The sequence below is a fragment of the Peromyscus eremicus genome, chromosome 5 (assembly GCF_949786415.1).
Source record: "Peromyscus eremicus chromosome 5, PerEre_H2_v1, whole genome shotgun sequence".
Lineage (NCBI taxonomy): Eukaryota > Metazoa > Chordata > Mammalia > Rodentia > Cricetidae > Peromyscus > Peromyscus eremicus.
The window spans coordinates 14,240,305-14,254,303 of NC_081420.1; the positions used below are offsets into that span (position 1 = coordinate 14,240,305).

At 47.6% G+C, this 13,999-nt stretch overlaps 1 protein-coding gene across 4 annotated transcripts in view; it reads right to left on the reverse strand.

The window, feature by feature from the left end:
• Ippk (inositol-pentakisphosphate 2-kinase) overlaps positions 1-13,999 on the reverse strand; it is a 65,143-nt gene that overhangs the window by 34,473 nt on the left and 16,671 nt on the right. For all 4 annotated transcript variants that reach the window (XR_009379276.1, XM_059262966.1, XM_059262967.1 and 1 more), the window contains exons 7-11: positions 9,062-9,120; positions 7,719-7,791; positions 4,334-4,607; positions 2,137-2,287; positions 1,376-1,478 (exon numbers count right to left, since the gene is read on the reverse strand). Coding sequence is in view for 3 of the 4 variants with exons in the window: in XM_059262966.1 (XP_059118949.1) it covers positions 1,376-1,478; positions 2,137-2,287; positions 4,334-4,607; positions 7,719-7,791; positions 9,062-9,120 (660 nt within the window). In the remaining variant the exon portion in view is untranslated. The remainder of the gene's footprint in view (positions 1-1,375; positions 1,479-2,136; positions 2,288-4,333; positions 4,608-7,718; positions 7,792-9,061; positions 9,121-13,999) is intronic.

Genomic DNA, 13,999 nt, shown 5'->3' on the forward strand with positions numbered 1-13,999 from the left:
GTGGGTAAAAGTACTTGCTGCCAAACCTGACAACCTGAGTTCAATCCCCCAAAACCCTCATGGTGTAGGAAAAAAACAGCACTGAAGTTGACCTCTGACCTCTACATTCTCATCATGGCACACACCTACCCACCAAATAAATTTAAAAACATTATTTTAAAAAGAGAAAGAATGAGTGCAAGCACAAAGCTCCACACTCTAACTTGAGCCCTCAAGCTTTCTGCCCAGTTTCCGCCAACAACAACCTCTCACAAACTGCCTGTAGCATCATGATGAGAAGTGAGCATGGCCTTGATATATATAACCTGTCAGATTCTCCAAGTCCATATATACACATGGTCTCTGTAGCCACCACCATGGAGACTCTGAACTTTCACAAGCATCTCCCTTCCCAAATCCTGGCAACCGAAAATCCATGTCTTTTTCAAAGACTGCTGTGCACACAGTCCTCACGATGTGCCCATTGAGAACTGCTCTGTTGGTCAGAAGAGCTCCCCTGATCCATTCATGCAACAAAAGGAGTGGAGCTGCAGCTGTGGCCACACCAGCCTCTCTAACTTAGGGTAGTCATGGACTGAAAACGGAGGTTGCTACAGTTTTTGTACAGTTCTAGGGTGAGCATAAGTCCTCACTTCTCTGGGGTAAGTATCTATGAGGGCACGTGATGGGTACATTTGACATGAAAATCTGACTATCAGCAGCCTGTCTCAATGCCAGTTCCTAGGCACCAGCACTTCTATGTTCCCAAAGGATTTCTTTCAGCCAGTCTAGGTAGCTGTGTGATGGCTATAAGACTATATTTACCTGAGTTTTAAGAAAGTTTAAAAGTAACCTACGTTCATTCAGAGAATAAAAGTATATAAACGTTTCAAGGCAATAAGCCTTGTTCCCTCTAGAACAGGGAGGGCATGCTGCTGTTTCTTCCTCCTCCAGGTACTCACAGCTACACATGGCAGCCTCCATTGCTGCACCGTAACCCAGAGGCTCCCCTTGGGAGTTCCCCCAGCCTAAGAAAGCTCCACTCTGTACCTCAACCTCTGTGGCCTTGGCTTTATAAGACTTTCTCAAACCTTCTCTCAAGCCTCAGACAGTCACAGAATTAGCTCTTTACCAGGGAACATAGTCATCAGGATCCCAAAGGTGGGGCCCAGGGCCACCAAGCACTGAGGCCTACCTCTGGTCTGCGACAACCAGGGAAGAACAGAACCAAGAGAAATGCCACTTAGACCTGCATTTCCATCAGCTGCCCCAGCCCATCTGAGAAACGCTGCAGCCATCTGCTTTTTAAATCTCAGTTCTGGACTGTCACTGCTGTGGAGGGGAGGGGTAGGAAAACCTCTATGACTGCATGGTGCTTCCCAGTGGGTCTACTCACCTTCCTTAACGCAAAGGCCACTGTCCCATCATCCTCAGTAGACAGATCAAGCAGCTTCTGGTAAAATACTTCATCATAAGGCCCATCTATCTGTAATGTTTTCCTGAATGAAAAGCACCAAAACCAAATAAACAGGGTGACAAGCTTCTGCAGACTTTCACTCACTGATGCATTCTGTATCACTTGGCACAGTCTAACAATCACTCGCTTTGTTTTAAAAGCCAGCTAAGAGATCTACCGCTTGCTCTCATTAAGCCTGATGCTGCACCATAAGATCTTCAACAACCCCCAGGGCTCAGGGAAGCCAAGGCTTAGCCCTCAGCTGTTCACACACCTTTAGGCAAAGGCCAGTGAGGTATAAGGAGGATCTTGCCTATCAGACACTGCAGGTGTGGACCTGGGGACCCACAATTCAGGCCCAGGGTCCTAGATGTGGTTAGTCAGAGAAACTCAGGAGCTGCCAAGCCAGTGTTCTAAGAGCAACCTATGGGACAACACTGCCCTCTGCAGGCCAGGCCCCGACATAGGCTTTTGGAATGGTAACATTTATATGTTCTTTTTCTCTGAGTGTCTTAGTGACAGACCACTAATCTCATATGGACCCTGGAACACACACACACACCCCACAGGGGACTTCTTGGGCAGAGAGTTGGTTGTATAGGCCTCCTGGAGCCAGGTTCTGGGAAGTTCGTTTTGTTCTGGAGTCCAGGCAACTTTAACCAGCCTAGCCTCCTCCTAGCCTCCTCTGGCACCAGCCTCACCTCTCTTCAGGAAACTCCTCCAGGTAGCGCTCAACCCGGTTGTATAGAGGGTAGAGGCCCTCGATGTCCAGCTGATCCAACATCTGCACCTGGAGGGTTTTGTACAGAAGACAGCCCTTCGGTAACCCCGAGTGCTCTGGGGTGTTTTTTCCTACCGAGAACATCAGGGAGAACGAGAGCAGGTTCATTATCAAAAAGACTGGAGGGAGACCCAGGCCGGCCCAGACAGCAGGGCTCACCCTGGACTTAACCACTAGGCATCACAGACAAAGCCTAGACCCCAGGCTAGCACTCAGGGCAGATGCTGCATACCTCATAAAAGCTACAAGGATGACTGAGCACAGACCATCCTAAGCACCCAGTGGCTCTACACACAAAAAAGATGGGGACATTGCCTCTCCTTTTGGGCTTGTGCTATCCAAACATCTACCCAGAATATCCTTTAACTCCATCATCCCATGATCTAGAAATCATTTTATATGTAAGCTTAAAGATAATCATTCTACGTGAAACAAGGCCCAGAACTGCAAAAGGTCATACCAACATCCTCAAACCGTCAAGACCAACTGGGACCATGTTTCCAGAGTCAAAAACCATTAAGGCCACATCAAGAAGGCCAAGGTCTAGCTGCCACTATACCAACTAAACATGCAGAGTGATGGACAGTGGTTAAGACCACTGGCACAAATGAGAAAGCAAAGCTCCACCCTTCACTCATGCTCCATCTTAACTGGGGCCTGACATCCCTGACTGTCTCTCAGAAAGAACCAACTAAAGCAGAAGACGCCGGGCGGTGGTGGCGCACGCCTTTAATCCCAGCACTCGGGAGGCAGAGCCAGGCGGATCTCTGTGAGTTCGAGGCCAGCCTGGGCTACCAAGTGAGTTCCAGGAAAGGCGCAAAGCTACACAGAGAAACCCTGTCTCGAAAAACCAAAAAAAAAAAAAAAAAAAAAAAAAGCAGAAGACGGGGGAGGAAACAATTTCTATTCAGGCACTCCAGCAAGATACTCTCAGCCACACAACAGATGCCCTGTATCAAGATAGCAATGTCCATGCATTGAATGCTTACCCCAGGCATGATAGCTAAAAGATAAAAAACTATATGTGCTGATAAATTTATGCTATTTAAGAAAAACACCAGGTTACAAGAAAACATGAGTATGATTTCATTGTTTCAAATATTGCTCAGCCATGAGTTAGGCCTGTTTGCACATTAGTGTCAGGAAGGTCTGAGAGAGAAGCCTCAGGTGACTCCAGATCGCCTGAGTGCTGGCAGCTATCTGTGTCCTTCCAGACACCTTCTACAGCGATGTGCCCAGACTATAGGTTTAGTTTCAACAATAAGGAATAGCTTTCAAGAACAAACCCCAGAACATTCACTTGTAAGTTAAAAAGTCATTTAAAAAACAGTTGGCAGGGGCTGGAGAGATGGCTCAGAGGTTAAGAGCACTGACTACTCTTCCAGAGGTCCTGAGTTCAATTCCCAGCAACCACATGGTGGCTCATCTGTAATGAGATCTGGTGCCCTCTTCTGGCCTGCAGTCATACATGCTGTATACATAATAAATAAATCAATCTTTAAAAAAAAAAAAAAAAAAGTTGGCATGGGGAAGCAACAAGGAAGGCTAGGCCTGTGGGGTTTCTCAAGGACACAGACCACTGTCAAACTCAAAGCACTCCCAGGTGTTGCCATCACAGCACTGCAGTGGCAGGGCTGATCACCCCCCTGTTTACCAGAAAGGCAACCTGGAGCCAGAGACCCTGTAGGCCTGTCCTTCCTCCACAGCACTCAGCCCAGCTACAAAGGACTCCTGGTCTCAGTTCTAGTCTTACAAGCAGGCTGAGGAAAATCTGCATCCAAAGTCCAGATGATGATCCAAAGGAAGAAGGTGCAGCTGAAAGCCCTGACTCACTGCAGAGAACACAGTGCAGGCAGCAGTCCTAGAAACCATATAGTCTACGCGTGTCAAGCAGCTTACAAACCCAGCCTAGCAAGTGAGAAGCAAGTCTCGACCTCTAAGTCAGCTAAGCCTCATTCTGTGGAACCATGACAGAGCTATACAGCACCCCCAGAGGTACCACGAAGTCAGGCTGGACACAAAGGTCACTTCATAGGTGCCACTCTTGACTACTAATGGGGAGGAATAGTCTAGTGTCCCTGTAGCCCCACAACCCAGTGCGGACGGCCAGACCCTACCTTGGTGATGTAGGCTCCTGCTGAAAGGGCTGGCTTCACAGACACGTGGGCCCTGGAGCCCAAGCCTCAGGGCACCTGCTCGGCCTTTGTCTGAGCTGCTCAGCAGCACCCTGGTGATAACATGCACCAGCTCCCGGATCACAGCCCTCGTGCAGTGAGGCCCACTGGCCAAGCCATTGGAAGGGAAGAAGAAAGGCTTCAGGTGGTGTGCAAGTTCCTTCAAGTCAGCCACAGGACTCCGGGCATCACCACAACCATAAATCAGCTCGCCGTTCTTTAGGCAGGAAAAAGAAGAAAGGGAGGCAGATCACACAAGCTGACAAAACCATGAGCGGGGCAGGGCGCAAACAGAGACGAGCCTGATCAGATTGCTCACATTAGCTCCTCTGAAGAATCCTACTCTCCATGCTGTGTCGCTAAGCATGAGCCAAAGGAAGAAAGGTTCAAAGCTTCAGGCCAGCGCCTTGGTCTGACACTCTCAGACAATGATCTCACAGCATGTCTGCAGCAAATACTAAGCATAAAGCCACAGATGTCCATAAATCACCAGTTACTTGAGGGCCCAAGCAGTGTCTAGAGGTTAGGACTAGGCCCCACAGACCCCAGAGTTGGTGAAAGCCTCAGAGCCAAGTCCTGTGGTAAGAGGAGTGACCAGATCACTGACAAGGAAATGTTCCTGTTTTAAAACTGTTGACCTTCTTCATAGAACCCCAAAAAGAAGCAGGCGGTGGTGGTGCACACCTTTGATCCTAGCACTTGGAAGGCAGAGGTGGATCTCTGTGAGTTCAAGGTCAGCTGGTCTACAGAGTGAGTTCCAGGACAGCCAGAACTGCACAGAGAAACCTTGTCTCAAAAAAAACGGGGGGGGGGGGGGAACCCCAAAAAGATGCTCCTTACCACACAGCACTCAGACTTAGTCATTCCCAGCACTCAAGCAAGGACAAGTGCTGCCCACTGCTGACACTGGGTTGTGATAAGAGCCTGAGCAGTGGACAAGGCCAGGAGCATATCAAGGCTCTCTGAACTACATGCCTTCATATTTAAGCCCCATGGTGGACCCTCCAGAACTCCCTCCAGACACCTACCATTGGCATCTTGTCCACATGCAGCCCAAGCAGACACAATACCACAGTACCCATAAGGCTCTTACAAAAAATACCAGAGTTTCCTGGGAGCTGTGGCTCAAAGTGGAAATGCCTCCTCCAGAAAGCAACAGCTAAGCTGACCCTCTGAAACACTGAGGCAATGAGCGGGTGTGTGAAGCTAAGGTCTCAGAGATTACTAATAGCCAAGAGAACAGTCTCTGTCCTTAGGAGGTACGGGTAGTCTCTCCTCATTGGATCCTGGGGTGCCTCTCCAGACGTTCCCGTCTAAGTGCTGTCCAAGGGACAGATTAAGGCACTGCTCACCATGCTAGGCAGGAGGAGGAAGAGGGTGACCAGAGTGGAGCTGAGTTAGTCAACTGACATCCAGGGTAGAGCCATTTGTGCCCATGGTAAAGTTGGCCCCTCCTCCAGGCCCAAAAGTGGCCAAGGGAGTCCTCACAACAAGGTCTCACCCCAGCATCAAGGGTCTAGACCCGAGGGACATTGTAAAAGTGAAATCCAAGGGTAAAGTTTACACATACAAATATAGCCGTTCAAGGACCTCATGGGGCATCCAGAAGAGCCACAACCTAGGTAGAGTAGTGACCCCATAACAAGGTCCAAGCTCCTTAAACCCAACACTGTCTTCTAACCACAAGTATCCAGTATGGGATCACTGACCACAACCACGCAGCTTCGCCAAGCCTGGACCATCAGAGCTTTGGGAATGTTCTGCTTTGCTGGTTTGCAGAAGTTGAGGGAGCAGCGGATGCACAGCATCAGAACCAGAGAGCCCGAGACCTGCCAGTGCTCACCACACTGATCTCACTGCACTGCCACCTACTGCTTTACAAAGCACTGGACTCACCAAGGTGACTCAGTGGGTAAGAGTGCTGGCCGCCAAGCTTAACGCCTTTAGTTTTAAAGCCGAGGACACACATGATGGAAAGACAGACAGAACTTCAAGTTGTCCTGTGACCCCTCCCACACAAAGTAAGAAAGGTGAATTTTTTTTTTTTAATTTTTAATTTTAAGTCAGGCAGTGGTGGCACATTACTTTAATCCCAGCACTTGGGAGGCAGAGGTTGGTGGATCTCTGTGAGTTCAAGGCCAGCCTGGTCTACAGAGGGAATTCCAGGACAGCAAGGGCTACACAGAGAAACTCTGTCTCAAAAAACCAAAACAAAAAAAAGTTTTAATTAAATTGTTTTATTAATTTTTAAATTAAATTTTAAAAAAGCCACTGCAGATCACTTCCCTTAAGCCACCTCCTGGGAAAGGGCTGGCTAATCTCTGGATTCTTCCATGCTGATTTTTACAGAAGCAGCATACCAGATACCTCAAGTGTGGCCTGACAGATTCAGAAATAGGCTTCAAAGTTAAAGGGATTTATCTCCAGGATTTAAATACCAGGTTCCTAATCTCTTTTGGTTTTTCAAGACAAGGTTTCTCTAACAGTCCTGGCTGTCCTGGAACTAACTCTGTAAACCAGGCTGGCCCCGAACTCACAGAGATCCGCCTGCCTCTGCCTCCCGAGTGCTGGGATTAAAGGCGTGCGCCACCACACCTGGCTCCCAATCTCTTAAACAGACTAAAAAACTTGGGGGGAGGGGAGGTGTCACTCGGTGGCAACCTTAATTCGATCCCCAGACCCCACTGTGGAAAGAGAACTGACTCCAAGGGCCGTCCTGTCTCCATACAAGCACCACAGCAAGGGCACACCCACAGGTTACACACACTTTTTTTTAAAGGTGAAATTAACCAAAACTGTCTTCCTTTTCTGGATCTGGGGAGATGGAGACAGACAGGAAAGGATGCTGATTACTCTGACCAGTCTCCAGGGTACGGAAATTCTTCTGTTAGATCTGGTTAACACCAGCCCAAGTCCCACCCTCTTCATGAAGGCACCAGCCACACAGCAGCAAGATAGGACACTACCTCTAGCTCACCAGTCATTTTCCCAGACCAAGCAAGACACAGGCTTCGAAAAGTCCTGTTCCCTCACACAAGTCCACATGCTGCCTCAAGTCCAGCTTGCTGCCCATGGGGACAATGGCAAAGGGAACTCTAAAAATACATTCCCAGCATGGCCACAGCCACCACCTCCTGCCAAGGCTAGCCCTGCCTTGTCCCCTCCCCCTTCAGCTGCATCTCTTCCTCCTGCAATGTCAAGGTACAGAGAGCTGGTCTGAGGCAATCCAGCCTGGACACCCCAACGTATTTGGTCACAGAACCCATGGCCAGGACCATAGTGTGGTAGGTTTGCCAGGAAGCCAGCCTGGAATGGAAACAGTTCTTACCTTAAATATCCTCAGATTGTTCTGCGCCTCCTGCAGCAGACTCTTCAAGGCAAAGTGCATACGCTGCTTGTTTCTGGAAGGACAAAGCATTCAAGGATTTAAAGGCAGTGGGCTGGCCTGATCTCCATACACATCCATCCATACAGCTCCAGACCAAGCTGGGACCAGAGCTACCTTAATTCAGTAACTGGAGCCCTGAGCACATGAGGGGAGCTCGGTCTAGGGCCCAAAGGTAGCCATGAGGGACCCTGCAGATGCAGGGGACCAGAAGGCCAAGGCACACCAATCACTCAGTCCATCTAGCTCCGTCTCATCCTTCTTGCTCCTCAGCTGCAGCTTCCAGAGGCTGGAGCAAGCACTCGGGCATCGTGATCACATGCTGTGACAGACCTCTGGGAAGGGCAGGAAGCCTAAAAAAGGCAGGAACATAGGACCCCTCACCCTCCCTCCACCTTGGGGAGCTGTGGGACTGGCCCTCTCCTGACCTCTGCCCTACTCATAAGCAAAGGCACCTGTTGTCTCTTTCTCATTGCCACTCATACTCCAGACCTTACCTTACCGGCCCCTCCATTAGTGGCCCTGAACATAGATAGACCCTTGCTCACCCCCACATGAAATCTACAGGCTCCCAGACAAGTATTCCAAACCAGTCCTGAGGTCACACTGCAGACACAGCAGCACTGGCACCCCAGCCAGCTCTTAAAGGCTGCACTATGAACATTCCAAGGACAGCTCCTGACTCAGGTTTGATAAGTTATAAATTGTCACTAACGCTCTGTATTACTGTTGGCTTCATAACATGCAGCCTTGGGTGTCCAGGTAAACCAATCATGATTCTCCTTTAATGCATTGCCAAGCTGATTTGGTTCTCACAGGAAAAACAGCAACATTTTGTTTTCTGGAATGGGCAAAGAGCCCTTTAGACAGAGCAAGGGCCCCATCTCCACCTCACAGAATACGTTCCCTTCCCCACTTCACTGAACCCCACGTTTACCACTTCACAGAACCTCCATATATATTTCCAACTTCACAAACACCCCCACCTTACAGAACATACCCCACTCTTAACACTTCAGATAATACTTACAACAAGCTTACAGTATACATCCTAGTTCCCCACAACACAAAAATACCCCATCCTTCTCACCCACAGCCCCCAGGTCCTCCCTCATAGAAGATGTCCATTATCCCCACTTCACAGAACATGCCTCTAATCCCTACCTCCTCTTTCTCACATACATACCATCAACACCTCACAAAGTAACCCTCAAAACCCCTACCTCATAGGTTGTCCCTTAGCAGGCACCACCCAACCAAGACAGGAAATGAGAAGGGACTCTTACCCTGAGTAGAGGTCGAGAGGACAGTATTTACTTATTTTCTTCCACTTTCCAGTTGCTACCTGGTAAAACACCAATATGACGGTATCAAACACTTTGTCTCTGACTACAAATGACTACAGATAAAACTCACAAAACAGCATAATCTAAGATGGGCTGCAGCCTTGACCTGGGAAAGGTCCTAGGTGTACATCCCTAAGTAGGAAGGAGCCCACTTGACCCCTCACCCTAGAAACTTCCAGCTACCCCTTGGCCTCAGTCACTGCCAGTTCAGCCCTCCCATGAGCAGGAAGAGCAGCAGGCGTGTGAAGGTTTGGTGAGGAGAACAGCAAGTCTCTAGCTAACAGCAAGGGAAAGACACTGCGCATGCGATCTTATGTTGCCAGAAGAATAACGGCACAACCTTTTGTGGTGACCACCAAAATTTCAATGTGCACATCCCCAAACTAGCAAACCTAAACCTCAAAGAGCTACACAGAACAAAGAGGCAGCAGGGATGGGGATACAGCATTTGCTACAGATGCTGAGATATTTACTGCGGGAGGAAGAACGAGCATTCACTGACAGGACCCAATACAATGAAGGGATGAATGAGTGTACGAATGCAGCCACTCCGAAAGACAGACAAACTAAAACATTATCAACATTTACTCAACTGGCAGAAGAACGCCTGTAATGTGATGTCATATTTGCTTTAAAAGTATACTTACATGTGCACACATGTATCCAAACACATTTTGGGAAAACTTAACATACACACAAAATCCTCAACGGTCACTTTAATGTGGAGGGAGCACTGGGCAGAAGTACAAATAACACGATCCTAGTGTGTCTTGTAAGTATGTCTGCATGCTCCGACAACAGAAACATGGAAAGAGGCACCATCGCTTGTCTGTATGTATATACTGCTACTCTAGAACAGTCTGGAAAGACAACCAAACTAATAACATCAATCACCAGAGAAAGGAGGTAGTACAACTATCTATCAGTTATGAGTGAGCATTATTTCATAATTTTAAAATATATAATTCTTAAACAACTTATCATATAGCTGGGCATGGTTTTTACATGTAAAAACTAGCAAAATTTGTCAGAATAATAAATTTGAAACCTCAGAAAATGTCTAAAGTTCTTTAAGAATCCAGGGAACATTTACTCAAAAAAACCAGTTCAGGAAGTAGAGAGAAGTCTCAGTGTTTAGGAGCACTGGTTGCTCTTGCAAAGAACTCAGGTTCCATTCCCAGCATACTCATGGCTACTTACAACTGTTATTCCAGTTCCAGAGTTCTGACACCCCCCCCTTCTTACCTCTATGGCATCAGGCATAGAGTAGATGCACACCTGTGAGCAAAACACTCGTTCATAAAAATAAAAATCCATCTTCTAAAAAAGGAAGAAAATCAGCTAAACCTAAATAAAGAAGAACAGGGAGCCTGACACTTTTTTAATTTCTCTGTGTAGCCCTGTGGAACTCTCTATGTAGACCAGGCTAGCCTCAAACTCACAGAAATCTGCCTACCTCTGCATCCTAAATGCTAGGATTAGAGGCATGCAACACCATGCCCAGTTTCTTTTTGAGATTTTACATGTCCTATTCTCATCCCTCTGTCTCTCTTAGTTAGGGTTTCTATTGCTATGATAAAACACCATGACCAAAATTGACTTAGGGAGGAATGGGATTATTTCATCTTATACTTCCAGGTCTATCATTGAGAGAAGTCAGGGCAAGAACTCAAGCAGGGCAGGAACCTAGAGGCAGGAACTGAAGCAGAAGCCATGGAGGAGTGCTGCTTATTGGCTTGCTATCTACGGTTTGCTCAATCTGCTTATAAAACCCAAGACCACCATCCAGAGGTGACACTGTTCCTTGTGGGACAGCACTGCCCCCTATGGGATGGGCCCTCCCACATCCATCATTAATCAAGAAAATGACCCACAGCCTTAGCCTAGGTCAAGTTGACAAAAAACTGGCCGGCAGCCTGTCTCTACCACAAGGGAAACAAGCCTGAGACTGTTCCTCGCACAGTGCAAAGCTGGCAGCCTCCACGGAGGACGGGGCAGGCACAGCCACAGCCTCAGCCCAGGTACTGCCAGTACCTGCCCTGCCTCCAAGTGCCAGGAAGGCTCTGCTTGCACAGTTGTCTTTACTGACCTGATTGAGAGCTCACCCACTGCAGACGTCTTTTCTGGGGCATTTGTCAAAACAATCTAGAGGCTACCGTTGACCTTCATGACTTCCGTACACAGTGGGTGACAGTGGGGCAAGTGAGTATAGCCTAACCCTCAAAAAGAGAGAGCTGAGGAATGAGGACGAGCACAGAGGCTTTGCAAAGCTCCATCCAGCACATTCCTGGCAATCTAGAAAACCACCAATGGGCTTTGCAGAGAGCAGAGAAGGCCCTAAGCAAGCACTCTCCTGAGCTTATCTGAGGCTCCATGGAAGAGACAGGTAACCCAAAACTGTCCACAGCCCTGCTGAAGATTAGTAAGCTGGAACATGAACGCACGAGCACGCGTGCACGCACACACACACACACACACACACACACACACACACACACACACTGAGACGCACCGGTTTGGGAAAGAATCAATCCCAGTAAGCAGCTAATCAAGTAAAGAGTTCAGGGACCACATGTGACCAAGGACTTACATGAGGCTTTATGGGGTTGGCAAGATGGCTCAGGGGGTAAAAGAACTTGCAAAGCAAGTCTTGGAGGCCTGGGTTCCATTTTCCAGAACCCAAAGTGTAAGGAGAGAACTGACTCCCAAACACTGTCCTCTGACTGCCACATGTGTGCCTTAACATGAGTATACCCGCACTCATGTACACCTCTCTCACACACACAAATAATAATAATAAAATTTAAAACACATATATAGACATTACAGAAGAAGCAGAGCAGTCACTAAATAGTAACAGAGGTAGAGACAGGAGGAAAAAGAGTTTGAAGTCAGTCTGGATCACATGAGACCCTATCTCAAAAAAAGTAAAACGGGACTGGCAAGATGGCTCAGTGGGTAAAAAGCCAGATGACCTGAGCTTAATCACAGAACCTAAGCAAAAAAGCTTATGTGTAGCACACATGTAATCCCGCACTCCTGAGGCAAGATGGGAGGCACAGGAGGCACTTGCAGTCCAGCTTGACTGGAATAAGCATCATGGCAGAGACAAGAGAGAACCCTGCCTCCACAGGGCAAAGAGCTGACTCCTGAAATTGGTCCTTTGACTTCCTCATCAGGCTGTGTACACACACATAACCATACACACATATACAAACGATAGAGTATTAATTAATCTGAAACAGTTTATAATTAAAAGGGGTTGGAGAGCCGGGCGGTGGTGGCGCACGCCTTTAATCCCAGCACTCGGGAGGCAGAGCCAGGTGGATCTCTGTGAGTTCGAGGCCAGCCTGGACTACCAAGTGAGTCCCAGGAAAGGCACAAAGCTACACAGAGAAACCCTGTCTCGAAAAACCAAAAAAACCAAAAAAACAAAAAAAAAAAAAAAAAAAAAAAGGGGGTTGGAGATCACAGGAGATAAGGGATGGTGGGGGTAGTAGGACCAGAATATATTAAACACTTATATATGAAGTATCAAAGAACAGAAAAATTTTTGAGACAGGCTTTTTCTATGTAGTCTCGGCTGTCGTGGAATTTGCTTTGTAGACCAGACTGGCCTCAAACTCACCAAGATCCGCCTGCCTCTGCCTCTGGAGTGCTGGGATTAAAGGCTTACACCACCACTGCCCAGCTCAAAGAACAAATTTTTAAAGATTTTTTTTTCCTTCTGAAAAAAAATTGTATGTATATGGGTGTTTGCCTGTGTGTCTGCATACCTCATACACATATCTACACACAGATACAAACTCACATTATTTAAAATAAGAAAAATAAATATTTGTAGTAACTAGATAAATATGTAGTTGAAAAGTATAAATTAAAGGAAGAGTAACTAGGAGGGTTCAGTAGCTCTACTGAGTAAACGGAAGAGGTAAGCATGACTGCTAGAGTTCAGGATGCCCACACCTACACACCAGGACTGCCAAAGCCAAGGACAGGAACTGGGTGTTGTACATGCTTACACTCCCAGGAGGTGGAGATCATCCTCAGCTACTTACAGACTCAAGGCCAACCTGAGCTACCTGAGACCCTGTCTTTAAAAAGCAAGAGAGGGAAGTGAGGACAGAGAAGGAGAAGGAAGGGGAGAAGGGAAGGAGTCTGGTAACATTGAATCAGTAATAAAAAACTTCCACCGGGTGGTGGTGGCGCACGCCTTTAATCCCAGCACTTGGGAGGCAGAGGCAGGTGGATCTCTGTGAGTTCCAGGCCAGCCTGGGCTACAGAGTGAGTTCCAGGAAATGCACAAAGCTACACAGACAAACCCTGTCTCGAAAAACCAAAAAAAACAAAAAAACAAAAAAAAACCTTACAACATTGCTGTGGGAAGTTCTGTATGGCAAATGTGTTGCTAATTAGTCGATAAATAAAACACTGATTGGCCATTGGCTAGGCAGGAAGTGTAGGCGGGACAAGGAGGAGAATAAAGCTGGGAAGTGGAAGGCTGAGTCAGAGAGACACTGCCAGCCACCACGATGAGAAACAGCTTGTGAAGATGCCAGTAAGCCACGAGCCATGTGGCAAAGTATAGATTAAAGGAAATGGATTAATTTAAGCTGTAAGAACAGTTAGCAAGAAGCCTGCCACGGCCATACAGTTTGTAACCAATATAAGTCTCCGTGTTTACTTGATTGGGTCTGAGGCTGTGGGACTGGCAGGTGAGAGAGATTTGTCCTGACTGTGGGCCAGGCAGGAAAAACTCTAGCTACACAACATAGAAATAGTACCCATGTTCTGGCATGAAGACAGACAAATACACCAGTAAGTGAAAGGACAGAGGAGCCCCTCACCTCTATGCCCAGCATCTTCGAAAAGAGTACC